The 15826-nt window shown below is 38.8% G+C and overlaps 1 protein-coding gene across 2 annotated transcripts; it reads right to left on the bottom strand.

The window, feature by feature from the left end:
- Positions 1-88: 88 nt before the first annotated feature.
- On the bottom strand, positions 89-15354 carry LOC146997462 (uncharacterized). 2 transcript variants are annotated; one of them, XR_015040568.1, is made up of 3 exons: positions 14625-15354; positions 702-922; positions 89-625 (listed from the first exon to the last, which is right to left on the bottom strand). XR_015040568.1 is itself a non-coding variant. In XM_085814460.1 (2 exons), the coding sequence occupies exons 1-2, from the start codon at positions 14932-14934 to the stop codon at positions 918-920; spliced, it is 315 nt and encodes a 104-aa protein (XP_085670586.1). In that variant the 5' UTR covers positions 14935-15354; the 3' UTR covers positions 89-917. The 2 variants fall into 2 exon arrangements, 1 of the variants encoding a protein (XP_085670586.1); XM_085814460.1 differs by having other exon boundaries at positions 89-922.
- Between the last annotated feature and the right edge of the window lie 472 nt (positions 15355-15826).

Genomic DNA, 15826 nt, shown 5'->3' with positions numbered 1-15826 from the left:
CTGAATAATCCAGTATTTCACAATACTTATTGTGAGACAATATATAACAAACACAGTTTTGCAAAGGTAATTTTACAGTTGGCTACGATTATTGACACTTTTGAATTCACTTATTACATATGTTAATCATATTGATAGTGTACACATCATACTGACTTAAAGAAACGTAAGAAAGAAATAGTGACTAAATATATGCAAATTTGTCATTTTTCTGGAAATTAAATCATACATTTTGCAGAATTTTTAGCTTCATGAAATTGACCACAATTCTGGTTATAGTATTTGATGCTTAATTATAACTTTTAAGATTTGAGAATATTTGTAGTTACTTTAACATCCGCTGTCAAAAGTGGTCAGAATGGATATTTTCGTTGAAATATTCTTCCCCAAATGTTTTGCGATTACAATACTTCTTTTACTTCGTACAAGGAAAAAATTCATCAGGTTTCTATAAAATATGAAAAAAATAATTAACAGATTCAAAATTGCAGGTTCGAGAAGCACATGTTCAGGTGGATTCAAAATTTGGTGTCGTTAAGGTGCTGTCATTTTCCCTCAAGCCACATTAATATCATGAAAATGCAAATTTGTTTCACTTGGTGAGCTCTTGGAACAAAAATGTTACCTAGAATTAGATAATGTGCATAATCATACCATGTTTGTCCTGAATGTGATTGAATGAGAAATGTATCAAACATTACCTGTAACAATAGAAGAATGCATCAGAAGTTAATTTCTGCTAGCAAATAAAGCACCCATTAATCTCTATTCTGTAGACAACAATAATAGCACTGTGAGGTCACAACAAAGTCAAATTTCTCCGAAGTATACATATTTTGTTCGATATTTCATCTGTTATTTACTTTCAACAAGTATCTTTTTTTTCACCTATTAACCAAAAAGTATTCATTTGGCCTTTACCCTGGAAATACAGGAAGATTTCATGAGATGCAACATAGCATGTTTCATGTGAATATCAGTGGTAGATTGGTTTTCATATTTAATCAAATAAAATACAATGGTTATTACTAAAAACATCACAAAAATGACGATTACTTAAAAAGCTACATGCAAAATTTAATGAAACTGACCCACAGTATACGACACATAGTAAGGTATGAAATAACATGAAAAGAAATTACCACACAATTATGGTGCTATATGAATTAGAATATGAATAAAATGAACAAATCGGATGTGTCAGTTTGGTATAGGAAAATTGGATTGGGAAAGTATAATCTTCCCAACAATCCATAGTCAAGAGTCGTGTTGCAAGAGTCTGAAGAGGAGGACTGAGAGAAGCTATAAGTCTTCCTAATCACACATGCAGTTTTAGGCTCCTTGCAGATCATGTATTCCGATCGCAGCGCCACTAATTTTCATACTTCAGTTTTACACAACTCCTATTTGACAATATATTCAAATTCTACATGGCTTGGTTTATTTTTGAACGAGGTTGATATTTCGTGATTTTTCTTTAATTTGTGGAAACTACTGCATTTCGTATTCCAGTGTTTGTTTTCAATGATTCACAAAATAGGTATAAGAACAGAGCTAACTGAATAATCACGAATTCAAAATCTTGTATCACTTAATGAGACAATGTCACAGCAATTCCTTGTAATTCATTAACCATCATACATGATATGATAATTCTTAATGAGGATAATGTTCAGAACTTAAAGCAGAATTAACCAGAATAACACTTAGTGCCCGCAGTTATCAATATGTAAAAACTGTTTATTAGTATGTAATATTCAACCTTGTTACTTTGGAGTCTTCCCCGCCGTGATGGTATATAATTCCGTTTGGTTTATGTCCGTGGTCGGAAGCCATCAATAGCACACTCACTCACTCTTAATGAGGATATTTTTGTGGCCATCGATTGGGAAAACCACGAAAACGCCGCATAACCAAACTTCAGCAACGGGCAAGCTAATGTATACGACAGCATTTTAGAATCTTGTTCAGTTCACTGGTGCTTTTATCAGTGATAGTAAAACAAATTACAAAATTACTTTATACGTAGAAAAAATGGCAAAATAAATTTTCGTGCCTTTAAAACAAATTCATTACAAGAATATATCTTCATGTTTATTATTAAGCATTAAGAAACTCAAAATTACTGTGAGAATTTTTCAGACACTGATGGCAGAAGCTAAGGAAATATGTCACTTTATACTATGTATTGATATAATGCACAGCTATTCTTCCTCTAAACACTTAGCAGCTGCTAAATTGTTTAACAAGAAATGCTTAGTTTTAGGAATGAACATTCTACAGAAGAAATAGTCTCCTTTCCAGGCCAGCCTCCTACATCTACAGATAGATGAAGCCACATGATCTGTTAAGCCTTACTTCAAGAATACGAGAAATTCTAGAGATGGTGAAACCTGAGGGCTGCTTGTATGACCGTACTCAAGAGACAACACAAATAACTTCTTTCTTCCCCAAAAATTTTCCACTTTAAAACTCCTAAAATGGATTTATTTCTCCTAAAGTGTAAAAAATTTTCTGGGTCAAAGTCCCTGGACTGTATACTCATCGATACCTCAATTCAATTCAATACAGAAGAAATAGTACTGACCACTAAAGCATATCCAATGATTGACAAAGAAAAGCTCGAAACTGAACTAAAAATATTCTGTTGTAGGTCTGATATTCATGAATACTCCATATTAATTTAGCTACTGAAATTTATTTTCGAAAATAATCTAGATGATGTTCTTAGTGAAATTCCGAAACTGATAAAAATTCTCTTGAGAGTTACCATGACTACATCAGAGGCAGAACGCTGCTTTTCAAAATTGAAAAGAATGAAAACTTTTCTAAGAAGCTCTAGGAATTCGTAAAGACTAAATGCGCTTGCATTGCTTTCAATGACGAAAAATTTCCTCGGTTGCCATCCAGAGATCAAGGAGAAAATTATTGATATTTTCGCGCAAATTAAAACAAGAGAAGTGGATTTCATTTTTAAATGAATGGACAAATATTGAACTGTAACAATTTTGGTTAAAGTAATTAAGAAATGTTTAATTTTTTTTCTGTGAATCTTCGGAATATGGTAACTTAGCGATTTTTTGGCGACCAACCCTGCTACAGCAACCTGCTAGTTTTTTTGGGGAGGTGACGCCATTTTGTTTTCACGAAGTAAAGGCATTTTTTTTTTTTTTTACTCGACATTTTTTCCAACAATCTGATAGCCGAATTACGCTTATGCTAGAACTTTTGTGGAACAAAAGTGCTTAATTATGACGAAGATTAGGTGCGAAATTGGGAGAAAGTGCGGAATCGCCCACTGCTTCGCGCGTTTTTAAGAATTGCACATACGCGGTATCCATGTACACGTCGACCTATTTTCACTTAAAAAAAATCCCAGAATTACGCACAAATGGCATGGCGCACACGCTTGACTTTATCCATGCACACATCGACCTATTTTCACTTAAGAAGTCAAAGAAAATTGACAAAAATCCAATTCTTCTTACTCTTGTAAAAAGCGCCAACCAAATAAGTGGGCGATTCTGCACTTTAGCAGCGAAATTGTTTCTAAGTGCCTATTAGCTAAAATCAGGATCGGAATTTTTCGGAAAATGTCACATTACATGTCTCATGATCTCTCATTTTTCTGAGACAAAATAATCCAAGAAGGTTAGAATAGAAGATTGAAAGGTTCAACTCAAATGGTGAAGCTTGGCGGCCATGTTACTGTTATTACTGTGACTTGTGCAAGGAAGTCTGTAATTGTAACATTTTTTTTTCCCTTTTCTTTTTGAAGCATGTCAGCTTATATTGCATATGGATGCACAAATAGATTTTCGAAAAATATTCCTGGGATTACTGTTCACTCGTAAGTATTGATTTTCTTTCTTTTTTTTTTTTTTTTTTTTTTTTTTTTTTTATGTAATTTCATAAATACGTTGAAAATGTCACAATGTCATGTTGTTTTCTTTCCAGATGTGACAAAAAAGACTTAATAATAATCGAAACATGTTAAATACATTTTAATGTTTTTGCTTACAGCTGGTATCTTCGTTCCTTAACATACTAGGATTGCAAGCTGCTTACATGCTAGGATTTAAACTGTATAATTTGAACGCTTAGATAATTCGTTTTATAATTTTCATGAAAAGTAAGAAATCAATTGTTACTATTTTTATGAATTGTAAAGGTGTTAAATAAAGCAACACTTTTCTTTATGTATTAATTATTATTCATTCTTAAGTTTTGTGAACTGTTACGAATATAATTTGTGCATTTGATCAAGATAAACTGCTCTGTTAAAATGTTTTTGTATAAAAATAAATACAAATTTCTGAGCAGTATAGCGATAAAATTTCTTTGAGATTCATAAATATTAAACGCGCATAAACTGAAATCATTGAATTCACATAAATCTGTTTTATTTTATTAATATTTATTTTCTTGTTGATATAAAATTGTTGGTTGTGAAAAGAATCTATTTAAAACTTTCATTTAAAAAAAAAAAAAAAAAAAAAGCAACATGTTACCATTTTTTTTTTTTTAGATAATTATCTGCTATTAATTTCAGGTAAAAATGATTCTTTAATAAATTATAATAATATTGCGAATAAATCAGAAATATCACTTCTTAAAGAAACAATTGGAAAGTATACCCGAGAAGTTGCTAATAAAACCTAAAAAAATTCTTGAAATTATGCAGAAACATAATTTTTATAGGCTTTAATGTTATGCACATGCATTTAGGTTTCGAAATATTTCTTAATGGTTTTCTGTACTTAGTAAATTACAGATATCATCTTTATAACTTAAAAACTAACAATAGCGAAGCATTTCATTATAAATTTAACATATTTTTACTGGAAAATTCATGCATAGAACAGCTTACAAACACGTACGTTTCACTACCGTATTGCAATGTTTTGAAGTAACAAATGTGGACGCCGCTTGTTCCGTGGAGTTTCATTCCCCGATAGTGCAGGAAACTGCGAATAATCCAAGAAGGTTAGAATAGAAGATTGAAAGGTTCAACTCAAATGGTGAAGCTTGGCGGCCATGTTACTGTTATCGCTGTGAATTGTGCAAGGAAATCTGTAATTGTAACATTTTTTTTTTTTTTTCCTTTTCTTTTTGAAGCATGTCAGCTTATATTGGATATGGATGCACAAATAGATTTTCGAAAAATATTCCTGGGATTATAAATATTAAATAATATTCCTTCTATTCTAATTTCCTTGAAATAATCTGTGATTCGAACTGTGTACTTCTCAGATTATTGCTAAAGTCCTACCTTAGTAACCTTTATCGCCTTACCGAAATGTCGCCAAACTACCTGTTACCATATTCCAAAGATTAGCCTTTTTTTCTTGTAAGGTTTCATGAAGTTTCAAAATAACTTTTCTTTTTATACATGTTTGTTTCCTTTTACACCATTTTAAAACAAAAGTTCAATTTTTTGGAACAGCACCCTCACTAATTTTAGGCACGAGCCGCCACTATTCTTCCATGTTGCCAAAGATCCTCATTTTCTTCCATTTAGTGACCAAAAATTAACATGGAAAAAGCGCCATTGAATTCCTTCCTGCTAAATGTGAAAAAATTATTAATGGCTTTCACCGAGTTGTCGAAAATACTTTTGAAGTTAGCTCATTGATATGAGCGATGGCTGCTAACAGCGACGGACGTATCATCCATGAACCGGCAGGTTCCTATCAACGGGCGCCAGGACTGAAGTGACCCGATCGACGACTTTCGTTGCTTTTCGATTCTTAATCTAGTAGTTTTTGTATGACATATCTTTTCAGCTAGGATACGCATGCAGATGTTTCGATGATATGGCATAATCGACAAGTAGGATGACAAAAAGCGACTGCAATTAGAAGCCGGAGGGTAAGTCCGCGGAGGCAGCTTTTCACGGTCGGCGTGCAGTTCCTTCCTCGGTGAAGTCTTGACTGGAACTGGAGTAGTCGCGCTGGCGTGTTGGGGGAGCTGGTGGCTGTCACGTGCATGCGGGCATCCAATGCCGTCTCTTCGAGGCGAAAGATTGTAGTTTTGCTGAGGGGTATCACAAGCAAAGTGTTTGGATTGGTGGAAGTGATTGTAATAGTTGTTACTGTATGTTGAATAGTGTAATGTGCCTTAGTCGAATGCACCAAAAAGAGTTCCTTTTTTTTTTTTTTTTTTTTTTTTTACCATGTTTATGACTAAGGCACAGTTCTTAAAATGGCTCTTGGTCGTCTTCGATTAGCGGGAAGGTTGATGTCATATGTGAGTGCTGGTATGCTAGGATTATTAGATTTATGTAAATTTGTGTAGAATTTAGTGGATACGTGTTTCATGAATTCATGTATTTGGGTAATGTTTAGTTCTCTATGAATGGCTTCGTTCCTAACATACCAGTGTGCTTTTGAGATGATGCGTAGTGTGTTGTTTTCTAGTGAGACAAGTTTATTGAGTTGAGTTTTGCATAGATATCCCCAGGCAGGGCAGGCATAAGTTAGGATGGGACGCAACACGGCCGTGTAAATGAGTAATTTATGGTCTAAATCCAAAACGCTGTTTCGAGTGATTAGGGGGGCAAGTGTATGTCTACTGCCTCGAAACTTTGAGATTAAGTGGTTGATGTGGGGCAAAAATGTGAGTCTCCTATCCAAAATAACACCTAGGTATTTGGTCTGCTTGACCCAGGGGATCCTTTCGTTGAACATAGTTAAGCTGAATGGTATATTTCTTTTCCATGAGAAGAGAATAGCTTCTGACTTGGTTACATTAATTTGGATTTTCCAGGCCACCAGCCAGGACTCGATAGCATGAATATGGTCTTGTATCTGTTGTATTGCTGAGCTAAGTGTAGCACTTTGCGTGAGAATCGCTGTATCGTCTGCGTACATGGCGAGTGTAGTGTTGTGTGTATGTGGGATATCGTTCGCATAAATATTGAATAGTGTTGGCGAGAGAAGGCATCCCTGAGGAGTGCCCGCTCTGATATGTTTTATAGTAGAATTTGTTTTATTAATGCGAACGACAAATGTTCTATCTGCAAGATAGGATTTAATGATGGAGATGATATGTTCTGGGAAACCCAGAGTAATAAGTTTGTATATTAGGCCTTCCAGCCAAACACGATCAAAAGCTTTGGCTATATCTAAGAAGACTGCAGGAGTTTGCAAATTATTTTGAAGACCACTGGAAATCTGTTCAATCACCCTATATAGTTGCATGGTGGTGGAATGATCCTTCCGGAAGCCAAACTGTGCAGGAATAATAAGATTTTTTTCTGCTATAAATTGGTTTATGCTATCTAAAATCACTTTTTCTGTTATTTTGCTAAGAATGGGAAGGAGGCTAATTGGTCGATAGGACGTCACGTGGTCTGCAGGTTTATCCGCCTTCAAAATTGGTGAGATAACTGCTATTTTCCACGCCTTGGGATTTTCGTTCATTCGCAGACTCTTAAAAAATGCCTCCTCAAGCATCTGGGAAAGCTGTAAAGAAGGCCGGAAAGGTGTGAGTGGTGATGAGTAAACCGACGAGTGAGTTTAACCCTAACGCGGATAGCTTTCCGCCGCTACCCCGTGACTCCGGCGACACGGATATGGAGTGTGGTGTCGCCGCTACTTCTGTTTCTTCTACGCCGTTTCCTGTGGATTTTGCTATGACTGAAGACGACCTGATTGATAGTGTTGCGGACTTATGGAAATTACGTGCCAAGGTGCAATTATATGGTGATACCATCTGCGAAATGGAGCGGATACGGCAGCCAACGGACCCCCCTTCGGAGACATTGGTGAGCATGAACCAGGCACTGAACAAGCTGGTCCCGGAGATCGAGATACTGCAAGGTAAGTGCGAAATTATGGCAAGTTATTTTCCCCATTTGAAAATTAATCTTGGCAAAGCTGGTATTGATAATGTAAATGATAATAATGGAAATATTTCTAATTTAAATGATGCTACTGTTGATGTATGTAAATCCGGAGGAAATTCTAAGTCAGTTTCCAACGGCAGTCAGTCTTCTCATGTGCACACTCCCGCCGTTACGCGCAGTGCTGCTAAAAGAAAGTCTTATATTAATGACTCTTCGGATAGCGACGGCTTTGTGAAACCTATTAAAACGGCTAGAGCCGTACACATGAAAAATTCTCCAAATAATGATATTGCTACTAAAAATAAATTTGATGCTCTAGCCGAGGCTTCTCATGATACTGTAAACAATGATATGGTCAATTCTAACGTTGCCGCTAGTCTCAACAACTTAACTTTAACTGACGGCAATAACTTGCAGCAGCAACAGGCGAGCGTAAATTCTGTCCCCCCTATTATGGTCAAACCAGGAGCGGAAGCACGATTCGACAACTATCTGGACGAGTTGGCTGTTAAACTACCCAATGTTGATTTTCTTGGCCGCATTAGCGGTGCATTTTTAAAAATCATACCAAAAACGCCGGATGATCACAGGATCATCAGCGACTATTTTCAAAAAAATAATGTTGAGCATTTTCTGGTAAATTTACGGCATGAAAGGCCAATTAAAATAGTTATACGAGGATTGCCCTCGAATATGGATAAAACAAAAATTCATAATGCGCTTAGCACGAGAGGCTTTCACGTGCACAAAGTTGTGCAGCTTACGAAGTTCCGTACCAAAGCCCCTATGCCGCTGTTCCAGGTGCAGTTATTTAAAAACGACCGAGTTGAGGACATCTATTCACTACAAGATCTACTGAGGTTTTCCATCACGGTGGAAAAATATATTACCAAAAACCTGGTGTCGCAGTGCTTCAACTGCCAGTAATGGCACCATAGCTCCGAGAATTGTCACTTCGCTCCGAAGTGTGTAAAGTGCGCCGGAGACCACCAGACCAGGAATTGCACCAAAGGACAACTGGAGGAACCAAAATGCTCAAACTGCTCTGGTAATCACCCAGCAAGTTATCGTGGATGCCCACGCTTCCCCTCGGTACGGAAGAAAACTCCAAAATTTTCAAATACTGTGTCTGGATATAGCTATGCACAGGCGGCTAAGGTCGGATCACAAGATGCACGGAACTCAGATCGGCCCATTGGCCACGCCCATAGTGCACGCCCTGCTGCTGCAATGCGGACACCATTGGTCAATGCTGCTAGCCAAAATAATATTACCACCAATAACGCTAGTACAGGACTGCTTAATTTTAACTCAAATAATAATGTGTCTAATATATCTGATTTTATAGAGCTGATGCAAATTATGTCCGAATTTCAAAAAGCATTTGGCCCTAATCTAAACCATATTCTCAGAGCTTTCAAAACTGAATTGCCCAACATTCAAAATTGTACGTCGCTAGGCGACAAAGTTAATATCTTATATCGCGTCGTTGAAGACGTTAACGGGATAGCTAGCATGAATTGATTATGGCCAGTGGTGTTCGTATCGTAACATGGAATGCTCAGGGATTGTTTCACCGAATCCATGAACTTAGAGAATTTATAAAGGAGTATGACCCTGATATCATCCTCATACAGGAACACATGCTTGGTCCTAATGTAGTGTTTAGTATCAATAATTATGTTTTGTATCGCCTAGATCGGATCAGGAGCTCGCGGCATGCTGAAGGCGGTTTGCTTGTACTCATTAAGTGCTCTATCCCTCATACTCGCATAACACTTCCACAGCTTTTAGCCGTAGAGGCATTAGCTATCACAGTCACTCCACGCACCTCACGACCATACACTGTTATCTCCACTTACATTCCACACAACAAACCCAGGCATAAGCATGTAGCTGCCGATTTGCAACTACTTTCGAGACTCAACAATAGAATAATTTTAGGTGGAGATTTTAATGCACACCACCGCGATTGGAACTGCGTTAACACCAATTACCTTGGACGAGTAATCCACCAGTTCGCCCATACGGCCGGTATTACCATCGCAGCTCCCCCCACCCCAACACGTTACGGCGAGACTACTGCTTCGGTTTTGGACTTTTTCCTCATCAGGGGAATTATGCATGCTACAGCCGAAGCAGTCGATGAACTTTCCTCGGATCATAACCCTGTTATTATCAACTTGGATATTGCTCGCCCTAACTCACCAGACCAAAGAGCTTTTGTCACTAATTGGTGCTCTTACACCAAAGCTCTAAACAACACACACTATGCAACACATGAAATACACAGCAGGGAACAGATTGATAACTTGGTGAGTGAACTAACTTCCGAAATGCATGCAGCACTCGAGCAAAACAGCAAAGCCATTCCAGATCGTCGAATGCAAAGAAACGCGGAGGTTAAAAACCTCATCAAACGTAGGAATGCGGCACGAAAAGAATGGCAGAGACGCAGGCATCCGAGTGACAAGCTGTTGCTCAAAAAATTAAATCACGAAGTCAGGAACCTTACACGACAACAGGCACATAAAGATTGGACTAACTACTTACAGTCGCTTAACCCGGAAGATAACTCTATCTGGGAAGCGGCCGCTAAGTACAAAAGATGCTACAACAACATTCCGCCCCTTAATGGCCCGCAAGGAATTGCATACACTGACTCTGAAAAGGCTGAATCGCTTGCCGATCACTTTGCCGATCAGTTTCATACACACAACATTTCTCACCCCCCCACAGAAAAATTTGTTACTGACACTGTCACAAACTTCCATTACAATCCCAACGCATACAACATTCCTCCCGTTCTCCCATCGGAAGTTCTTATGCACATCGTTAAACTTAAAACGCGTAAGAGTCCCGGACGGGACAAAATCACTAATAAGATGCTTAAAAATATGGGTATCATTACTGTCTTCAAACTAGTTCACATCATAAATCTGATTCTACGATACGGCTATTTCCCCTCGGCGTGGAAAACAGCAGTTATTTCACCTCTCCTAAAACCAGGGAAAGATCCAACTGCAGCGATCAGTTATAGGCCAATCAGCTTGCTGTCGGCACTTAGCAAAGTCGCAGAGCACGTGATCCTGAGAAGACTTCTTCAGTTTGTGGAGGAAAAACACATCATCATTCCCCAGCAACACGGATTTCGGAAATCACATTCAACCACCCATCAACTATACAGAGTTACCGAACTTATCTCCTATGGATTGCAGAACAGATTAGCTACTGGTGCCATATTTCTCGATGTTGCTAAGGCTTTCGATAGGGTTTGGCTGGAGGGCCTCATAACAAAGCTCATAGTGCAGGGAGTCCCTGCCTACATTACACACACCATCTCTTCCTATCTACGTGATAGAAATTTCGTCGTTCGTGTTAATAATACATACTCCACAAGTCGTACCATTTATAGTGGCGTCCCACAAGGGTCGCTTTTAGGACCATTACTTTTTAGTCTTTACACGAACGACATTCCACACATGCACGACTCTACACTCGCAATGTACGCAGATGACACCGCAATCCTTGCCCAAAATGCATCTGTTAGTTCAGTTGTACAAACACTCCAATCCCACGTTCATGCATTGGAAACCTGGCTTCAGCACTGGAAAGTTAAGGTCAATGTTGAAAAATCGGAGGCCATTCTGTTCACCCATAAAACTAAAATGGATGCCTCCTGGCAAATTTTTATGAATAACAGTACAATTCCCTGGACCAAGCAAGCCCGATACCTAGGTATTATTCTTGATAGCCATCTCACATGGAAGCCCCACATTGACCATGTTATTACAAAGTACCGAGCTCGTAAAAGTGTACTCAACCCCTTAATTGCTCGGGACAGTGGTTTATCTTTAGCAAATAAGTTACTCCTTTATAAATCCATGTTACGACCCATCCTAACATACGCAGGTCCCGCATGGGGCTTCGTATGTGACTCTCGGATGAAAAAATTGCAAGTGAGCCAGAATACCTACCTACGACAAATTACGCGCTGCCGGTGGTTCATACGTAACGAGGCATTGCACAGGGAATTAAATATTCCCACCATATGTGATTTCATCAAGCATCTATCAAAAAGATTTATCCGAAGGATTCCACGTACAGGCAACTGTACAATTCCTCGTCTCTCGTACAATTTTCGCCATCCTCGTTATCGTAGAAGACCACTAGCAGTGCTCAGATAATTGTCGCTGTTGTATTTCGAATGAAATCTTTATCCTTATATATTTATTGAAAAAAAAAAAGTTTAAAAATTTATATGCACAAAGAAATGCCAAGAAAATCAAATAATCAGTAAACGCACATGTGTATATGAAGAAAAAAAAAAAAAAAAAAAAGGATCTATATATATATATTTGTGATTATGTGTGTTCAAAGTTAATATAATGCTGTTGTTAATGTGTGAAAAGCTTGTAACATATGGTATCATTTGCATACCTGTGACTTTAGCTTACTTACTGTACATAGGTTTAGCCCGAAATTCCGACCGGGCTAGAACTGTTCCTGTCTCTATTTCAATGTTTTGTATTATATTTTTTGTAAATTCTGGCTCACACGGCAATCATCCGACCGGCACTCCTCCCATGCTCATCCCAAGGCATTAGCGATTCCGCTGCTTTTCAGAGTAGCCAGGACATAACCTTTCCCGGGGCCAGAGGCAAGCTCCTCTCACCCCAGTTCTCATCCAACTGTCTTGATTTCATTGAAATCGACAGCTTTCTCTTCAAACTTTCTTATCGCTCAGGTCTCTGACCCTTCCTTAGCGAAATTGAAAGTTGAAGGAATTCCTCGTCCCTTGAGTGGACTCCTCATTCATTACTGGTTCTTAAACCCATAACGGTCCTCACTCCTCTCTTTAGCTATGCTTTATCTAAATTATTCAATATTTCTCTTAACGAAGTTGTGGAGGTTATTGCATTTATTTGCAAAGGTACTCCGTAAGCAAAACGCCTTGGGCCTAATGTATAATATGTTATTTCTAATGTGTTGTATTTCTGTAATTAGTCCAATACTCAGTACCAGCTTTTCCTAGCATCTGATTGGTTGCTAATAACAGCCTCTCGCGCTACCTGACTCCACCCCTTTTCTCCCGCAGCTTGCCATGATTTCGCACATGGACTTTCCACTTTCGACCAATCAGCGTAGCGCCTGCTCTGTAGCGGGCAACTGATCTTTCGGCGACTTTTCTTACAACAATCCTTTCATCTGTAATGTTCGGGCATGTTATTTTCGGCCCATCTTCCCATCTTTTGTTCTCTGTACCACATGTTTTGTATTTTCTCTACATTTCCGGAACATTCTATGCTCAGTAAAAATCACAAGTTCGAAAAACGCCAACATTGGTTATCCCGGGATAGCGCAACCGCGCGGGAGCCCGCTTTAGCGAACTGCGTTCGCCTGAGTCGCCAAAAGAAGTCTGCTCTGGTCAATACCAGGCTGGTTTGAAATTTGAATGATTGCCAAAAGGATTTCGGTGCAATTTAGCGTCGAATTAGCTCCTAAGGGGACCGATAAATTTGGAATAATTTGGGGTGCAGCTTGTTGCATACCAGTAAGTGCTGCGGAGAAAGAAACTCCAGGGCGAATATTATTTGCACTGGGTGTAGGTGCAGCCGACAGTGTTGGGAATTGTGTGTTGTTTTGGATATTAATTTTGTCTGCGTTGGTTTTTTCAGCGGTCAGACTGGGTTTGGTGCTCGGTTTCGAATTTGATCTGTTTTTGGAGCCTGGAAATCTTGGGCAGGAACGCCAGTTTGCTGCATGGTTTCCTGCGCAGTTTGCACATTTGTTGGGTGCTTCAAAAGGTTTCGGACAGTCTTTTGCTTGGTGTGGACCTGCACACTTCACACATTTTCTAGGGAGAGTACACACTTCTGATGAGTGAAAGAACCCTTGACAGCGCCAGCACTGTGAAGGGCCTTTCTGTCCTTTAAAGTGCTCCATGGCAACTTCAGTTCCAAGGAGCTCTGTGATATTGTAAATTTCTTCTGCTTTAAGGCTATTGTAGATCTGGACGTAGAATAGAGGCATCGGCATTTTTGTCTTCCATCTTTTTAGTTGTGATATCTTATGAATCTTGAAACCGAGTACTTCCACCGCAGTCTGCACAACACTGAGTGGTGTGTTTGAGGGTAATCCCCTAATAACTATTTTTAGTGGCCTGTCGGATTTAAGGGTGTGTGATTTAAATTCAATAGTGTTGTCTGTTAAAAATCTAACGACAGTCCTGTAGTCGGTTTCATTTGAAGTGGTTAATTTTAAAAAGTCTATGTTCTGTTTTGATTGGACTGTCGGTGCGTGTCTTTTGAGTTGATTTAGGAGGAAGAACCAATCAGCTCTAGGCTTAATAAAAATTGGTGGGGGTGCCTGTACTTTTTGAATTGGAATGTCTGTCGGCTGCTGTGTAGACTGTTCTGTTGTATTTGTTTGGATGACATTAAAAGAATTTGGAGTGGTTATATTATTAGATTCAGTAGAGATGGGTTTGGTTTGTGGTTTTTTTGCATTTAAATGTTTAGGTGGTATTACAAAGCCTTCAGAATCTGTAGGGCGTGTGCGTTTTTTGGGTCAGATTTAGGAGTTTCTATTGGGGTTTTTGGTTTTTCTGTAGGGGTGGTTTTAGGAGAATTTGGAGTGGTGTGTTCCGAAATAGGGGGTTTTGAAGATTTAGCCTGACACTCTTTAAAAAATTCATCTTCAGTGGCAGGAAGGGTAAAGAGGTTTACTCCGAGGTTTGTGCATAAGGTGTGGAGAGAAAATAAAATGCGCTCACCCTCGTCGGTCATTTGCTTGATCATCTGGTCCTTGGCTGGGTTGTCCGATCGCTGCAGTCGCTGGATATCAAAAAGCAAATCAGTATGTCGATTCTTCAAGGCGTAGATCTGTATTGCGCTTTTCGACAATTCCATCGCTGAGGGAGAGGCAGGTGGAGGAGTAGTCGTGTCCATATCGGTGGAGATCCTTAATTGAGATGAGGCAGTGGTAGAATTACCAGCTGGCGGCGCCGTATTCGGGTTCACATTGCTTTGCAGGAGCTCTGAGCTCTTACGTCCTTCATCCTCTTCGTCCATGACGAGAATCATTCGGACTCCAACACTCAAAATTCTAACCCTAAAATTCAAAATACAAATCCACCCTCATCCCCAGCCAATCAAAATCCTCCAAAAGAAAATCCTAAAACTGACTCTAAAAAACGAACCAGACCAACTGATAACGAAGGATTTGTAGTTCCTCCAAAACATTTAATTGCCAAAAAAACACTTCCCAACACTAATAGTAATGAAACCATCACAACATCCAATTCTTTCACAAACATAAACTCTGATAACACTGAACACTCGACGCAGCAGCCGGCTGTCACTCAAACACCAAAAATTCAAGCACCACCTCCAATTTTCATAAAACCGCGAGCTGATTGGTTCTTTCTCCTCAATCAGCTTCGCCGACACGCACCAACTGTTCTTTCCAAACAAAACGTTGATTTTCTAAAACTCACAACTACTAACGAAACAGACTATAGAACAGTTGTTACATTCCTCACAGACAATAATATTGAATTCAAGTCTCACACACTCAAATCAGATAGACCACTTAAAGTGGTAATTAGGGGATTACCCTCAAATACACCGCTCAACGTTGTGCAGACTGCGGTTGAAGTGCTTGGCTTCAAAATCCACAAGATCTCTCAACTTAAGAAATGGAAGACAAAAATGCCAATGCCTCTCTTTTATCTACAAATCTTCAACAGCCTCAAAGCCGAAGAAATCTATTCCATAACCGAGCTCCTTGGAACTGAGGTATCCATGGAACACTTCAAAGGTCAGAAAGGTCCCTCCCAATGCTGGCGTTGTCAGGGATTCTTTCATTCATCTGAAGTCTGCACCTTACCAAGACGATGCGTCAGATGCGCTGGGCCGCATCAAGCCAAAGAATGTACTAAACCATTTGAAGAGCCGAACAAATGTGCAAATTGTT

The sequence above is a fragment of the Stegodyphus dumicola genome, chromosome 4 (assembly GCF_044657685.1).
Source record: "Stegodyphus dumicola isolate Sdum_Otavi_A_Nest chromosome 4, ASM4465768v1".
In the NCBI taxonomy this organism is placed as follows: Eukaryota; Metazoa; Arthropoda; class Arachnida; order Araneae; family Eresidae; genus Stegodyphus; species Stegodyphus dumicola.
This window is presented reverse-complemented; position numbering and strand designations above follow the sequence as displayed.

What these genes read in the sequence shown, in the direction of transcription:
- LOC146997462 (XM_085814460.1), bottom strand. Translation starts at nt 14,934, where the DNA reads ATGATTCTCGTCATGGACGAAGAGGATGAAGGACGTAAGAGCTCAGAG.